Source organism: Suricata suricatta, chromosome 14 (assembly GCF_006229205.1).
Source record: "Suricata suricatta isolate VVHF042 chromosome 14, meerkat_22Aug2017_6uvM2_HiC, whole genome shotgun sequence".
Classification (NCBI taxonomy): Eukaryota; Metazoa; Chordata; class Mammalia; order Carnivora; family Herpestidae; genus Suricata; species Suricata suricatta.
Genome location: NC_043713.1, coordinates 84,082,749 through 84,094,238, shown reverse-complemented (window position 1 = coordinate 84,094,238; position 11,490 = coordinate 84,082,749). Strand labels below are relative to the sequence as shown.

Here is an 11,490-nt window from a genome sequence, read left to right as displayed (position 1 = left end):
CCCCCCTTAAGAGGCCCGAGTCGGGCTCTGTGCTGACAGCTTGGAGCCCAGAGCTGCTTCCGATTCTGTGTCTCCCTCTCTCTCTGCCCCTGCTGGCTCACACTCTCTCTCTCAAAAATAAACATTAAAGTAATAATAATAATAATACTTGTCTCACCATAGCTGCATGTGTGTCGAGAGGCAGACTTCCCCCCACCCCTGCAGCATATACATACTTGGGAGCAAGGAGCAGGAAAAAGATAAAGAAATAGTAAAAAGTGAACATCATGACATTGTTAATTAGCTCAGCGAAAAGCGAGTGGGCCTCCGGAGCCCCGTGCAGGGTGACCGAACAGCAGGCCCGCCAAAGTGGGAAGAAAAGAAACTTGCACACGCATGTTCACAGCGGCATTATTCCTACCGGCCCAAGAGACAAACAATCCAAATGCCCATCACTGGGTCAGTGGATGGTCAGATGTGGCCAGTCCATGCAACAGAACATTACCCATCAGTAAAAAGGAAGGAGGCACGGACGCACCTGCTTGGAAACGTGACGCTGAGGGAAAGAAACCAGACGCAGAGGCCACACCTACGATCCCACTGACGTGAAATGTCTACAAGAGGCAAATCTATAAACTACATCGGTGGTGGCCAAGGGGGTGGGACTCGACTCGGTGGGGGAGGGGAGGCGGCTAAGCATGCAGCATTGCTTTCGGTGGGGGGGGGGTAAAAATGGTATCTGGTGTTTGTTATAAAACTCTGCTCACAATATACTAAAAACCACTGACGTATATGCTTCAAAGGCTAAATTTTATAGTATGTGAACATCTCAACCAAAAGATACTGAGATATCTTTCCTTCCTTCCAGAAAAAAACTAAAGTGAGCATCTGAGCCCTGGACAGGACGGGTCGGGGGCACAGAGATGGTAAAGCAGGATCTCCACCGTCAAGCTCCGCCTGGCTGAGAGACGGCGCACAGGTAGGCGAGCCGAGCCCCAGGCAGACGGCGCCCTCAGACTAGAGGACAGGGTGGCGGGCAGGGCGGCCGCGGGCCCGGCTGTGGGTTCACGACAGTGATGCTGCAGCAGTGCCGGGGGCCCCGAGGCTGTCAGGCAGGGGCGCGTCAGGAGAGGACAGGTGTTGGGGGGGGGCGGTCACCAGGGAGGGGCAGGCCGTACCCGCAAGTTATTTTTCTCCTCTTTTCTCTTGATCCAGTTGAGGGCCTGCTGCTGGGGGTCGATGCAGAGGGGGAACCGGCTGGCCCGGGTGGTAAGGATGCCGTTCTGAACCGAGAGCTCATCGGGGGGCAGTCCCTGGGATCCCCACCTGGAAGGGACAGCGACAGGGAACTCTATTCTTCTTGTCCAAGTTGTAACCAAGCGCTAAGGGTGGTAAGCCTGGCCTTCCAGAACAGTCTACCAACCCGCAGGCTGCTCGACGCCCCGCGGGGTCCGGGAAGCTGGACCTTCTGTGCCGTCAGGCCAGCTGCACCCCTGCCGCACCGCGCCGGGGGGGACGCCCGCACGGACCCCACCGCTGCCCCCGCCCACGGCCCCCTGCTCCGCTGGGCCGCACACCTGCTGATCTCCACATCGTCCGTGAGCAGGCTCTCTAACCGGAAGGGCTGGCTCAGGGGGATCTCCCGCTCCAGGAGATCTGTCTGCCACGCCTCGTTGACCATCTGGTCACGGAATTCCCACGTGAAGGCGCCCTCGTAGCTCAGGAAAGCTGCGCTGAGCAGGCAGTCGCCCAGCAGCTTCACCCGCCGGTGCATCAGCTCGTCCAGGTCGTTCAGCCACCTGGCACGGGGGACGGGGGCGGTGGCAAGTCGTTCCCTTCCGGCACAGTCAAAAGGAACATTCTAGAAGAACCACCTTGACCCACTGCTGATGGGGCTAGCCAGAAGGAAACGTTGTTGGAGATGTTCTCTTCTTTTAGAAACAAGGGCTGCCAGGTCCCTTTGCCCCACCCCAGTGAGCCCGGTGTTTCGGAAGGCTTTGGGGCTGCAGGGCTCAGCAGAACCTAGCATCTAACTGAGGGGCTGGGCAAGTATTTGTGGGGTGCATCTGGTCTCCAAGCTATTTATTACATAGTAGCCGTGTTGTTTCCAAACCCTTTAATCAATAACTTACAGACACACCCAGCAGAACTCATGAGCCCTGTCCTGCCTGGTGACAAAATTCTACCCAAGGTAAAAAGAAGTAGATGTTTCATTTGACCTCTTCTGGTAAATGGCCAAAGTCTTCTGGGTTTTAGAAATACTGAAAATGGTTTGTTTCCTACAAGCAAACAGTATTTTCTAGTGTTTTCCATTTCCCTTTTATAGGTGTCAGATTAGAAACTACGGTCATACCCAACCGACCAGCTCTGGCCAAGTGGCCTTGCCCCGAGCCATCAAATAGCCCCACCTGCTTAAACTTGAAGCTTGGGACTAAGCCAGACACAAGAGCCCTCAGAGGACATCTGTCCGGCCACAGAGGTGGCTCCTCTTGCAGACCCGCCCCGGAGGCGCTCACTAAGCCCTTAGTTAAAGGTCACTAAGAAGTAAACGTTTCCAGGACAGCGGGCACCCTGCCAAGGCCACTGGTGCCTCACTGTCTCCACAGCTGCGCTGCCTCCGTAGCCCTTAATAATTATTTAATAAACGGCAGAATGTGTGAAATGGCATCAGCCACCCTACACACGATAACGGTAACATCGGAACTTTCCCACACGGTTTTCAGATAAAGATGCAGCGTGAGGTAAGGACTGCACGGCGAGGAGCTGCGCCGACGGCGTCGCTCACGGACCAGGGTCCCCGAGCTGGCGCCGAGCCCCGCGTCAGCTGCTGACCTGATGTTCTCGGAGCCCAGCCCGGAGATGAGCTTGTCAGCAGCGATCAGCCGCCTCTCCATGATTTCGGCTTCTTTCTGCAGCTCCTGCTTTTCCAGAATGGCTGCCTCGTATTTGGCCCCCAGAGCCTCCAGCTCACTCTGGATCACTGCCAACTCATTCTGGATCCTTTCTAGTTCGCGTTTAGTGAGGTAAAAGTTCCGCTCCAGCCTGGCCACCTGAGTGAAGACAGTTCACAGAACGGGGGGGAAAGGGACCCTAGTGAGGCAGGGATGAAGGAGTCTCACCCCTGGGCTACGTCCACACCCCGTTTCTAAAGCTGTTCATACTCTCTGGGGCCACCAGACGTCCTGCTGAGGCACCTGGCTCCTTAGTCACCTCTTCACCGGTTTGCTGCAAAACCTCTAATCTCACTGGGAAAAGGACTCACATCCAAGTTAGCAGATGGCTTGGTTTCCGTGCACACGGAGATCATAGCAAACTGACGCTGTGGTTCTACGTCAAAAACTCAAAAGGACGCATCGAAAACAAGACTGATCTTATGCCCAGTTCTAAGTTTTCTGAATTATAAAATTCTGAGTTACAAAGCAATGTCAAAATGGGTCTCGGATGCCTGGGTGGCTCAGTCGGTTGAGCGTCCGACACCGGCTCAGGTCATGACCTAACGGTTTATGAGTTTGAGTCCTACATGGGGCTCTGTGCTGACAGCTAGCTCAGAGCCTGGAACCTGCTTCGGATTCTGTCTCCCTCTCTCTCTGTCCCTCCCCCACTCGCACTTAGTCTCTCTCTCAAAAATAAACATCTAAAAAAATTTTAAGAAAATAGGTCTCAAAATGCTCGAATCAACCTTGTAACTCTCTCTGTATTGTGTGTTCTGACCCAGTGGTGTTGCCCCCCAGAGGACACATGGCAATGTCTGGACACATTTTTAGTTGTCAAAGCTTAGGGGTAGGGACAATGGCACCCAGTGGGTAGAGGCCAGGGATGCTGCTAAACATCGTGGAGTACACGGGACGGCCCCACCACAGAGAACTGTCCAGCCCAATGTCAAGAGCACCAAGGCTGAGAATCCTGCTTTAGCCATAGAGGACAATTTTGACCCATTTATCTGATTCTTTTCAAGCAAAATTGCAACTCTTCCAGACTTGGGTTCTGCCGTTCCCACCGTCTGGATGAGAGTGATAATTCAGGGGTATCATTTACCAGCGCTGGGGGGCAGGGGATTGTTTACGCGATTTAAAGTCGGAACATTTCCAGCAAAGCTGTGCACTTATTAAGTGCGACTCCAGATTGCTCCCTTGGCAGCAGTGTTTAGGTCTCACACGCGGACAATACCTTCTCTCTTTTGGGCTTGATTTCTCGGAAAACATCACAGTAGCCCATCACGGCTTCCACAAACTTCAGCATCCCCAAGCCTGCTTTGCTCACAGCTTCCATTTCTTCAATTGTGGTATTGAGAGTCTTCAAGAGGCCTAACGGTCAGAGAATCGATGATGATTTCGATGGGGGACATCTTGGGCAAGTAAAATGGGAAATCAATTGCCTATGCACAAGTGCCAATAAGTGAGTTTTGTGTGCGTGGATGATTAAGGTGTGAGTGAGGGGCACATGTTACTGCCCCCAGGACACCCAGGCACTTCTCTGCGACGTCAGGACCTCCGAGGTGTGTGTGGGGACCCCTGGCTGTGCATCAAAGTGACCCAAAGCAGGCAGCGAGCTGGAATTCCTAGGCCGTGATGGGTCACCATCCCCTCTACCCACACCCTCACCCCGGGAGTAATTTCACACGAAACCCACCCAGCCAATATTCAGGTAAAGAGAGGCCCTTTGGTTTTTGCAGTTGTTGTTATCCTTTGTGTTTCATTTAGTTTTGTTTCTGAGCAGCTGAGAAAGAGCATTTGACAATAATGTTCTGAACAAACCATGGTAAACAGTGACACTATGGACCTGAATGGTCTTTTGCAAAGACTAACCTCATTCCCACTGGCTAAACATCTAGGCGGGTCAGGAAATCAGGCTCACAGGAATGTGGGCATTCTATCACTGAGGATGGAGAGGCTGGCTGGGGACGGTGCCAGCTCCCGCTCACCCATCTCCCAGGGATCTACAGAAGACTATACTAGCAAAAAGTGCAAGGGAAAAAGTCAAAGTTAGACGCCTCTTGCGCCACCGTGCCTCATGATGGACAAGATGCCCAGAAGACAAGGCCAGGCTGGTTTCAGGCAGAAGGTCCCGTTTCCTAACGGGGGAGCACAAGAATGACCGCTGTCAAACATTCAGACGGCGTCGGCTGCTACTGCCCGTCCGGCACCCAGCATTTCCGTGTCACCCAACGGTGCTGCCATCTTCCTCTGGGAACAGTCATTCGGCCTGTTCCCTCTTTGCTCTCCATCCTTACTCCCAAGTCGGAAATGCCAAACTGAGATCAACCCTGGCTATTCCTACACTTGTCTACACTCACCTCTAATGTTTTTAACTTGGCCCTGGGTAACTGAATCAAAGTCAATCTCCATCAGAGACCTCAGGAAATTAGGGTCGGACATCATGCCTTTGGCGGTTTTCCAGTTGAGTTCCTTGTACCCTTTTATGATGAGGATGCACTCACACACCGTCTGCACCTGTTTGGGGGGCTTCGCAAAGGACCTGGTGAAGAACAGAGACGTATGTGAATCAGACCCAGGAGGTGGCCAGGATCTAGCCTTAACGAGAGTTCTGGAAAAAAATGGCTCAACCCAGAGTCATTTCTTAGAGGTGACACTGCATGGAAGCCAAGGAAGCCGCATCCCAGCACAGACTTGGGCTCCTCGGGTGAGCTTCTCCAAGGCAGGGACTGGCCTCATCCGTCAGGTGACCAATCAGGCTCCCGCAACCCGACAGCATCAGAATCATGGGGGTGGGTGTCATTTAAAATGCAAACCCAGGTCACCCCAAGCATCTGAGTCAGTGGGTCAGGGTGGAGCCTGGGAATCTGTGCTAATTATACCCTGGGGTATAGACTCTACAGCGTAGCCACTGTCATTACTGCCCTCCTCCTCCTCCTATTTTCCATCTACTTGAAGAAAGAGCGCTACAAATTTCACACAGCCTGCCTATGTTCACACAGCCTGTGGGGTCTGGGTCCCCACATCCCAGGCTCCTTCCAGGCTATGTCACCTCATGTTTCTTTTGTCTTTGATGAGACCAGACCACCACTCTGCTGACCTAACACCAAATGCCCAGAGCCCTCAATGCTCAGGAAACTGAGACCCAAAGAGGCAGAAGACAGCAGAGCAGCACAAAGACCTGGGAAGGAACAGGTGGCATGTTAAGTGGACCCAGGGGGACCATTTGGTGGCCTGCTGCTGAGCAAAGTGCCCCCAGCCCAAATGAGCTGTGCAGACACCAAAACCATGAAGAGAGACAGAAGCATAAGGAACATGATGAAGAAAAGGCAAAGGGAAGGAAGGAAAAGGAAGAGAGAAGAATGGAGATGGCAGAGGCCCCAGAAGGGCAGAGGGCAGCCTGGGGGAGGTGAGGCAGAAGCCAGCCATTCCAGCGGGAGGCCGGGGTGACCCAGAGGTGAGGAGGAGGGCGGGAGGGAGCAAGAGGAGAACAACTCGACCATCACAGCACTGTGGGGACTTTCTGTACTGGGCAGATGCGCCCCCCATCCCAGCCCCGGGACCCCCCCCCCCCACTCGCCTGCCCACGAGAGGAGAGAAGGAGCCACGTGGGGTCAGGACAGGCCGGGGCAATGACTCCAGCACAAAGGCTGATGATTAAAGTAATGGTCCTGAGTCACCAGGGAAAGGTTCAATTGCACTGGCACTGGGTGCTTACGAAAGCAGCCAACGCTGTCAACGGTCTTTAAAAGGTTTCCTTCGGGGTTGACGAAAGCCAGACCCAGCCCACGGATCTTTGATAATCAGAGAAGGAAAGAATCTGTGAGATGTTTTCCTATGTAAGACAGACAGAGCCCGGCCTCGGTGGAGGATCCCGAGTCCTTGGGCAAGTTATAAACTATTTAGGGTTCTCAATTTTCCCATCTGTAAAGTGGGGAAACAGAACCAGACCTTCCCACTCAGAAACCCTGTGAGTCTGCGAAAGTGAAGTTCTCTGCTGTCAGCTTGCAAACCGGTCCCTGGAACCTTGTTTATACAGAACACACTGCTATCCTAACACAGGATCGTGAGGTGTTAGTAATCCCGAGGCTGTCAGTCTGGGAAACAGAAACATTCCTGTTTCATTTGATTCCTTTCTCCTATCACAAAAGACACGCAGGTGAGAGAGAGAGATGACGATGATATGCCGAGGTCCCTGGGGGAGGTGGGGGGAGAGTCATCACAAACCCGACTCCCTACCTTCCCCCATTCTAACCCAGACACTCCGGCTGTCTCTGCTTTTCCCTCGCGCCAAGCTCCTTCCAGGCTCAAAGAGGGTCCCCTTCTAGCCCCTCTCCTATAGCTGGTGAATTCCTATTCTCTTGTCACATCTCAGTTTATATGGCACTTCCCCGAGGGATGCCTTCCTGATGACCCACCCCCCAGACCAGGTCAGGTCCCCCCATTATCCACAGTCATAGCAGCAAAGACCTTCCCATCCTAACCTTCCCCTGGATGATCTCACTGTGCACGTAGCTCTCTGGCACAAGCACCCAGGCCTCGCTGAGCCTGTCGGCTGAATCCAGGGAAGACCTTGCTCAGTGCCGTGCACGGTGGGTGGGTGGGAGGCACCCAAAGACTACGGAATGAACGGAAGGCAGAAAAGTAAAACTGCAAGCTGGTGACAAAGGGAGCCTTTTCTACTACGGAGGAACATCCACTTCCAATCTTCATGATTCCTAATCTTCCTGCCTTAACATCTGATGATTTCTACAAACGGGACTGAGCCTTGTAGAAACAAAGTACTATTTAAAGAATCAAAGGATTATGAAACTGTCAAGATGTAAGTGCTGGCTCTCCACATATAACATCCAAGTGACCTAAAGAAAGCCAGATTATAGCCATCTGGAAAAAATTTGGATAAAAATAAAAATGGATTCATTGGGTTTGCACTGAACCCCAGGAAAAATCCCCAAAAGATCAACTATTTAACCATAATGAATCAAACTGTAAATGCACAGGAAGAAGTCATGGGGAAAATGTTTTATAATCTTTCAGTTTTAAGGTCTTTTATGGATGACACAACATCCCAAACCCACAAAATATTGCTAAAATCTGCCACATAAAAATCTTATGCAGAGCAAACACAAACACACACACAAACCTCAAAAGCAAAGTCAAATGGCCAATGAACCACTCGGGAAAATATCGGCAACTCACATCATGGATTAAAAAACTCACCTCCCTATTATATAAAAATCCACTGGAAATGGATAAGAAAAGAGGCAAAAATACAACAATCCAACAGATAAATGGGCAAAGCATATGAATAGTTCACAGAAAAGGAAATATACATGAACCTAACACACATTTTTCACATAAGAAAAAAGGCCAGCCTCACTCACCACAAGGGGAAGGTACATTAAAACTACACAAATACCATTTTTCATCTACCAAACAAGCAAAAATTCACATGTGTAATGACGCTCTCTGTCGGTGAGGCTGTGAAAACGCAGGCACTCCCACGAACTGTCTGTCAGCGAGTGTAAATTGCTCCCGCTCCCCGGGAGAGCACTAAGTGACAGCTGTAGACATTATAGAAGCACACGCCCTTGGACTCGGCGATTCCACTTCTGGACGTGCATCCTGCCAGCGACGTGCCCGTCTGCCCAACGACGTGTGCTCGGCGCTCTTCTGTGCCCCGCAGTTGGTAAAGCAAAAGACTGGCAGGAAGCTAAGCTTCAGATCTCGGGGCTGGTTAAGCAGATGGTGACCCAGCCATACGATGGAACGTGATGCCCTCTTTTTAAATATTGGGGAAGCTCATCATATACTGACATGCAAAACGTCTGCAAAATGCATCGTTCGGGGGAAAACCCAAGACACAGAAAAATGCGTAGAGTAGATGCCCCTTTGCACACCAAAAAAAAGAAGGAAAGAACCACACAGGTATCACTCGTTCTACTTTTAGAATCTAAGGTCAGGAACTGAGGAGACGCTGTACACTGGTTGCCGTGACCTTGCCTAAAACCCTGCGGAGGGACGTGTGCCGGGGGCACCTGCTGTGGGCTGGGGGCAGGGACTAGGCTGGCGGGGCGGGGGGGGGGGGCCTTCGCACACGTCGTTGAGATGTCAGAGCCACCCCAGCTAATGCTTACGCTCACTGACAGCGCGGTCCACCCCGTCCCGAGGGCTCTCTCGTGACAGGCCGGGCGGGCCTCACAGCAGCCCCGAAGCCGTGGGGACGGCTTTTATACCCCCCCACCTTACAAACCTCTGCCGCACAGACAGGTTAGGTAACTTCCCTAAGGTCACACGTCCCATAAGAGGCAGAGCCGTGCATGAACCTATTCCCCATTCCGAACGGTACTTTTTTAGATATTATTCACTTCAGGTCATAGGCTGCTTCGCAGCCTCAGGGAGTTGAGCGCCCACCTCGCACCTGTCTCGGGCATGGCACGGGCACCCCTGCCAGCCGCCAGGGACACAGAGCGGGCTCTCCGCTTTGTTCGGCAGAAGTCCCGTCTCACCCTCCCCCCGGGCCGAGCTGGGTACTCACGGCCCCTTCTCTCTAGATAAATCCCCTTCAAAACTCCTTCCCAGCTCCCTGCTCTCGCAGCATTTTTACGCTGCTGACCTGAGTGGGCCCCAAACTTGTGAAACTGGCGGTTGGCTATTTCCCTTGAAAACGCAGGCGCTGATGGTCTGGCCCACAGCTCCGCTTGGTACGGCTTCTGCTCTGTCCCGGCCCCGTCTGAGCTTCTGACACGTGTGACTCTGGCTCTAAGACGTCCGTCCTCATGCCCCCCCTCAGCCACACTTGCAAAGCCGACATAATGACCGCTGCCAACAGCAGCATCCGTAGGCGACCTCCCGAGAACTGCTCAGGTCCCCTGCCCTGGAACCAGCGGGACATTCTGTTCAAGTCCACGCGCTTCACTAAGACGCAAATGACAAGGACCCGGCCTGTGACGAGGCTGCTCAGCCCGGAGGAAGGGAGCTGAGCACGGAGAGCAAACATCACTCTGCCAGGAGCACGAGATGCAAAGTCAACTACCGGCCTGGAAGCAGGAGTCCCTCTCACAGGAGACCCGACTGTGGGGCCGGAAGACTCCGACCCTTCTGGAAAGCAAGGATGTGATGAGGGAGAGCAGGGAGTAGAGGGTCCTGGACCAGGAGGAGGGGCGTGTGGGGCCGGGAGGCGCAGGCAGCCGGCGTATGCGGGAGTGTCCCTTCCCGGCTTCAGTCTCGGTGCTGGATTTATCAGCAAGACCCATGACCGGTGCCCCAGGGAGCCCGTGCTCACCCACCGGCCCCACACCAGGCCCCTTTCCCCGGAAGGCCGCTGGCTGCGGAGGGGGGCGGGGGGTGCAGGCATTTTACAAACTGACCCGCCCAGTGTCCGGGAGCCACAGTAAGGAGCCGCTCTCCCGCCTCACAAGCCCGTCTGGGATTGCGGCAGAGCCTCCCCAGTCGACTCAGCCTGCGGCACATCTTTTCAAGCCGTTTTCAGCAGGACTCTGGCCCCCCCTGCGGCAAGTGCACTACACGGACACTTGTGCCCGTTTCCGGGAAGGGCACTGGCTTACACGGCTCCACCTCCCCCCACACCCCGCCAGGAACTCAGTCCCCTTTTGTGAGTCAGCCTGGGCCCCAAGGCAACGGGCTCTGCGACCTCCTGGCTGGGGGGGACGGGGGCGAGCCATCTTACCGCCCTGGGCCCCACTTTCCGCATCTGCAAATGAGGATCGTAACGGTACTAACAGTACCCAGCATGGACAGTGCTTAGCACAGTGGCCAGCACGGGATGTATGTGGCTCCAGAAATGCCCACGCCGCCACGATCATCCTAACTGCCATCGGGACTGACGTGGGCGGCCGAGCTCACTTGGAAACGGCCAGCGGTTACCTGATCTCGGTCACGTCGGACTTGTCCAGCTTCTGCAGCTCCAGCTTGGCGGCCTCCAGGATGGGCATGACCTCGGCGAGGGCCGCCTCGGCCTCGGCCTTCTCCACCGCGATGACCTTGTTCTGTTCTTCTATCTCCATGGCTTTCTCTTCTGCGAGCTTCTTCTTCTCTTCGGCTATGGGAGGAAGGGGAGGCTCGTGACACTACTGGGCGTGGGTGCGCAGTGGGGGCGGCGACCACCACCATGGACACAAAACAGCACGCAGCCCTCCGAGGCCAGTGGTGGGCCGTCAGTGGGTCTAAGGAGAGTTGTCCAATGTGGCGGCCTCGGGTGTTCCTGCTAAAGAGAAATCCTACCAGGCGTGGGGTCTCCAACGGCAGGACAGCGGCTCTGACTGGCCCGCCCATGTCCCACCACCCCATCCACAGGACAGTCCCCCGCCCTCCCCCACCCCCCACTGCATGGCCCGTGCTAGCTGAGGACACTAGGTCCCCCTCCCTGTCGTTCTGGCTGAGATCTCTCTGCCTCTCATCACCTTTTCCTGTGTTTATTCAGGCCAGGCCCAAAAGCCACCCCTCCTGAGGTGGCCTGCCCCCTCTGTCACCCTAGACCTCATCACTCTGTTTATTTGCTCCATGACACGGATCAAGATCTGGGAGTTGATCTAATTATTGGCTCACTGATTGTCTG

At 54.1% G+C, this 11,490-nt stretch overlaps 1 protein-coding gene across 1 annotated transcript in view; it reads right to left on the bottom strand.

Moving 5' to 3' along the window:
• DNAH10 (dynein axonemal heavy chain 10) overlaps positions 1-11,490 on the bottom strand; it is a 134,837-nt gene that overhangs the window by 13,112 nt on the left and 110,235 nt on the right. The window contains exons 58-64 of the mRNA XM_029921629.1: positions 10,800-10,974; positions 5,273-5,454; positions 4,147-4,283; positions 2,812-3,029; positions 1,557-1,778; positions 1,158-1,305; positions 924-996 (exon numbers count right to left, since the gene is read on the bottom strand). Coding sequence (XP_029777489.1) covers positions 924-996; positions 1,158-1,305; positions 1,557-1,778; positions 2,812-3,029; positions 4,147-4,283; positions 5,273-5,454; positions 10,800-10,974 — 1,155 coding nt within the window. The remainder of the gene's footprint in view (positions 1-923; positions 997-1,157; positions 1,306-1,556; positions 1,779-2,811; positions 3,030-4,146; positions 4,284-5,272; positions 5,455-10,799; positions 10,975-11,490) is intronic.